At 50.1% G+C, this 5,151-nt stretch overlaps 1 protein-coding gene across 2 annotated transcripts in view; it reads left to right on the top strand.

Moving 5' to 3' along the window:
- Window positions 1–268: 268 nt before the first annotated feature.
- Ogfod3 (2-oxoglutarate and iron dependent oxygenase domain containing 3) overlaps window positions 269–5,151 on the top strand; it is a 29,198-nt gene continuing 24,315 nt past the window's right edge. For both annotated transcript variants that reach the window (XM_005069780.4, XM_040750218.1), the window contains exons 1-2: window positions 269–482; window positions 1,801–2,018. In XM_005069780.4, the coding sequence (XP_005069837.1) occupies window positions 409–482; window positions 1,801–2,018 (292 nt within the window). In that variant the 5' untranslated portion in view covers window positions 269–408. The remainder of the gene's footprint in view (window positions 483–1,800; window positions 2,019–5,151) is intronic.

Here is a 5,151-nt window from a genome sequence, read left to right as displayed (position 1 = left end):
CTCGCAGGCAGTCCAAGAGATGGGTAGGGCAGCGCAAAGTCCCTGACAGGATTCTCAGTGCAGCTTTCGGGGAACGAGCGTGGCGGCCGTGGGAGATAGGTCACTGTGGCCCAGCCCACCGTACAGCCGTGGGCTTGACTCACCCACGCCGTCGCCTCCTCAGCACGGCTGCGGGAGAACGCTGGACTCCGAAGGTGTCCCCAGCGGAGCGGCGCAAAGGGCCGAGAAGGCCCCGCCTCGCCCCACTCGGCCTCCGATTGCTCACGTCTGGCCGCGAGCCGGCCGAGGGCCGAGCGCGTCGCTCCCGCGTCCCCACACACCGAGCCCGCCTCGCGTTCGCTGTCGCGGCTGTTGCCCGGGGTTTAGCGGCTCTCGTGCCCCTCCTGGCTCCGCGGCTGGCCTGGCCCAATGGCGCCTCAGCGGAGGGGACCACCCAGAGTTCCGGAGGGAAGCGCTGCAGCCGAGCGCCGGCGCGCGAACAGGTAGCGAGAACCATAGGGACGGAGAGGCCGCGCGCAAAAGCGGGCGGGGCCTGACTGGTGTCGTGTGGGCGTGGCCATCCCGGGGCGGAGTCTGACGGGAGGGGCGGGGCCATGACCGTAGTAGTGTCTGGTGGCAGAGTCGGAGCGTGGCCATCCCACAGGATGGGATCTGACCGGACATACAGCTGTGTCTGTAACTGGGTCGGCTCCTGACAGAGGTTTGGGATGGGACCAGCTTGACTATTGCGATGTAGTCAAGCGTGACTTAGAGAGAGGGCGTGGAAGTAATGTGGGCGTGGTGTGTCTGGGGGCGTGGTTTGCAGTATTCTGTTGCAAACCCTTCAAGGTGAGATGTCTGTCCACTTGGCTGCCCACCAAGGAGCTCTGCACGGAGGTCCTGCCCACAGGGAGCTTTCTCCTTGGGGCCTGCCTACGTTCAGTCACGTGAGCAGGTTTGTCTCACCAGGGGGTATTTCTGGGCCTTTTATGACTCCCTTCTCCTGTGCATTCATGTTCTCACCTTCCCACCCGGTTTCCTCATCCCAGACGTTCACAACTCACCTGTCGAAAACTGGCCTTGTGGGTCTCCGTCAAACCCACACCTGAATCCAAAGGATGGAGCCTTGGGGGACAGCTAGCTCTTGACAGTTCTGCGTGTGTTTCAAGACCTATGTCCCGGGAGACCTTCCCTGGACAGCAGAACTCAGATACCCCAGTTTATACACAGATAGGTAGGGACACAGACACCGCTTCGTCAGGACCACTCAGAACTGGGCCGTAGAGACATCCTAGCTCACACATCATTCCTGATATGCTTCTGTGCTCTTTCTGGCCCCAGATTTATGATCTGAGTTGAGTGTGTTTGATTTGTGTAAGTTGGTTCAAATACCAACATGTATTCTTTTAGGGACACATGCTTAGGGGGGTGGGGAATCACATAGGGATGCATGGGTGTGGTTAGGAACTCTGTGGGCTGGACAGGAAGTGCCTGTGGTCAGCCTATGTTTTTTGTCCATTGAAGCACATGTTCAGCCCTGTCTGATCGGGGATAACAAGGCCACATACCGCCTGGGAAGCTCCTCTGAGGGGTGGGTTGCGGATGGAGGTACAAGCCCCTGTTTTCCCACCACCTGCTTTCATCGTCAGCCCATGAGTACCTGCAACATCTCAGGACTGATGGGGGTCCACCCACCTTGACCAGAGGTCAGTGTAGGCACAGCCCAAGGCTGGTGGCATCCAGCGTGAACATCTTGTGGTTTTGATTGGCATGCTTAGTATGATACCTGCTGCACCCAGGGGTTATGTTTTCCATTCTCAGCACCAAGAAGGACCGGCTGCCTCGGGAGGCACAGAGGACATGGCTAAGGACTGTGGCCCTTGGAGTAGGCCTTGCTCTGATCACATTCCTGCTCTGGAGTAGTCTGGGCATCAATGATGATGTTGTTGAAGTCTTGGCCCGTCGCAGTGAGGTCCTAGAAGGCAGGTTCATTGAGGTTCCCTGCTCTGAGGACTATGATGGTCACCGAAGATTTGAAGGTATGTGCCACCGGCTTCTCAATAAAGAGTGACCGGTAGGGGAAGAAAAGCTTAGTGGTGGTGGTGGCTCATACCTTTAATCCCAGCACTCGAGAGGCAGAGGCAGGCTGAGCTCTGTGAGTTCGAGGCCAGCCTGGTCTACAGAGTTAGTTCCAGGACAGCCAGGGCTACACAGAGAAACCCTGTCTTGAAGCCTCCCACAGAAGAGTAAGTGATAGGGAGCTGGAAAGATGGCTCATATTTAAGAAGACTTGTTGCTTCTCCAGAAGACCTTAGTGCAGTTCCTAGCACACTTGACAGGCAGCTCACAACTGCCTGTAACTCCACCTTGAGGAGATCCAACCCCTCCTCCTTCTGCAGGCACCTGCAATCATACGCACATACCTACACACAGATACACACAAAGTGACGGAAATGAAACCCAACATTGCTTTCTGCTATAACTGGGATCAGTTGAAAGTGGTATGTTTGGGCAGAGACAAACTTTCTCTTCCAAGGTAGAGAAACAGAATGTATCTGGGTGATACAGAGTGTTCAGGAAAAACAGCAGCCCATGGAGGCCTGCACCCTACCCCATCCACCTACACTAGGTTGGAGAGTAAAGATGCTTCAGGGTCAGCCTCCAGTGCCACTCTGGTGTAGACAGCATCTTAGCAAAGCCTCTGTGTCCTGAGGCTGCATGCAGAGAAGTAATAAGGGTAGAAAGGGTCAGCAAGATGCCTTGGCAGTGAAAAGTACATTAATACCAAGCCAGATGACCTGCGTTCAACATCCTGAACCCACGTAGTAGAAGAGAATCAGCTCCCATCGGTAGTTGAGTAAGTAGAACCAACTCTGACCCCTACTCACATATCATGTGTCCACACACATAAAATAATAAATATAAAATAAAAGTTCTAGGAAGATGAGGATGATAAGTGGGAGACCAAAAATGTGATAGTAAGGAACGCCCAGAAAATGTGACAAGAAGAATGTTATCCCAGGTCGCAACTCTGAAGCTCCACCAGTGGCACTGGTTGAGGCAGGAAGGAGCAGCCAGCTGGTTACAGGCTGGAGCCCTGAGGAAACCGAGGAAGAACCACAGTGTCAGGGCCACAGGACCAGGGTTAGGACAGTCAACACCCTGGAGAGCACACACCCCTGGGCTGGGTGTATGGGGCGGGGTGCAGGCCTCCTTGGGCTGCTGTTTTCCTGAATTTTCTGTACCACTCAGATACATTCTGCTTCTCAAACGTAGCATTTAGGATTCATAGGCAGACTTTTCTTTCCCCTGCAAGTTCCCAAGGAGACTCAATATTATAATTAATTATAATTATGTTTGGCCAATAGTTTAGGTTTACTAGCTAACTCTTACAATTTAAATTAACCCATTTCTATTAATCTACGTATTGCCATGTGACTCGTGGCCTTACCTGTCCTCCAGCATGTCTTGCTCCCTCTGCATCTCCTGGAGATTCCTCTGACTCCACCCTTCTTCTTCCCAGTGTCTTTAGTCTGGCTTTCCTGTTTAACCTTATCCTGTCCAGCTATTGGCCAGTTGGCTTCTTTATTAAGCCAATTACAGCATAATTCACACAGTGTACAGAAGGATTATTATACAGCATGGCCTGACTCTAAATAAACCATAAGGATGGTATAGTTATATGTATTTGTTGGTTTTTTTGTTTTTTACTTTTTGCTCTTTGGGGGCCTACCACCCAGCTCCCAAATAAATACATGGAGACTTATGAATGCCTGGCCTTAGCTTGGCTTATTTCTAGCCAGCTTTTCTTAGCTTGGATCAATCCATTTCTCTTCTACATTTTGCCTTTGGGCTTTTACCTTTCTCTATTCTATATACCTTCCTTTCCTTCTTACTCTGTGGCTGGCTGTGTGCTGGATGACTGGCCCCTGGTGTCCTCCTCTCCTTCTTTTCTCACTCTTTCTCAATTTCCCTTCTTCTCTTATTTATTCTCTCTGCCTGCCAGCCCCACCTATCCCTCTCCTGCCTACCTATTGATCGTTCAACTCTTTATTAGACCAATCAGGTGTTTTAGACAGACAAAGCAGCACAGCCTCACATAGTTAAACAAACGCAACATAAAAGAATGCAGCACATCTTTGCGTCATTAAACAAATATTCCATAGCATAAATGAATGTAACATATCTTAAACTAATATTCCACAACAGGATGGTTTACTTTTTGTTCAAAGTAAGGTTCTGGATTTGAATGAAGAAGAGACTCTATGTTCTTCCACAAAGGGGCACTGTTGCGATACACAAGAACTCAGCACTCAGCCACATGGGAGATGGCGGGCAGTGCTTTGTGGACTAGATGGCCCAGGACGAAGTGTGTATCGTTTTCTCCTTCAGCAGTCAGTAAAATAAACACGTTTCTGTTGTGTTGGATACTCTGCCCTATGGCTTTTTCCTTCAGACATCTTAATTTGCAACACACACACACACACACACACACTAAATGGCAGTCTCCCAGTCAGAGTTTGCATATCTTGCAGGAAGATTCCCCAGAGTTTATAGTCCCATCTCATCAGTAAGAGCGTTACACAGTTCACTCGGGTCAAAGGAACTGACCCTTTGCCACCAGAATACAGGAACTGGTTGTTTGCTGAGCTTGCCTCTGATAGCAATTAGTGTGCTAGCACAGGCCTGTAATCTCAGAACTCAGGAGGCTGAGGCAAGAAGTTCTCAAATTTGAGATTTGAGGCAGCCTGAACTACATAGTGAGACCATGTTTCTTTCTTTCTTTCTTTCTTTCTTTCTTTCTTTCTTTCTTTCTTTTTTTTTTTTTTTTGAGACCATGTTTCTAACAAACAAGACAAAGCAAAAACCAAAATGTCAATGTAATGTCTGGATGCCTTCTTGTTTTCCCAGGGTTTGGGAGCAGTGACTGATGTGGGTATGTGGGAAACCCAGGCAGGACACCTGGTGGGGAGATGTGAGCTCTGAGGTTGTACATAGGGCACAGTTCTGGTAAAAACTTACCACTGTTAGGGCCTGGAGAGAGATGGCTTGATGGTTAAGAGCACTAGCTGCAATTTCCAGCACCCATCCAGTTCCAGGGGATCTGATATCCTCACACAGACAAATGTGTACATGAAATAAGAATACATAAAAAAAATTTAACAGGCTGCA

Source organism: Mesocricetus auratus, unplaced genomic scaffold (genome assembly GCF_017639785.1).
Source record: "Mesocricetus auratus isolate SY011 unplaced genomic scaffold, BCM_Maur_2.0 Super-Scaffold_100007, whole genome shotgun sequence".
NCBI lineage: Eukaryota > Metazoa > Chordata > Mammalia > Rodentia > Cricetidae > Mesocricetus > Mesocricetus auratus.
This window is presented reverse-complemented; position numbering and strand designations above follow the sequence as displayed.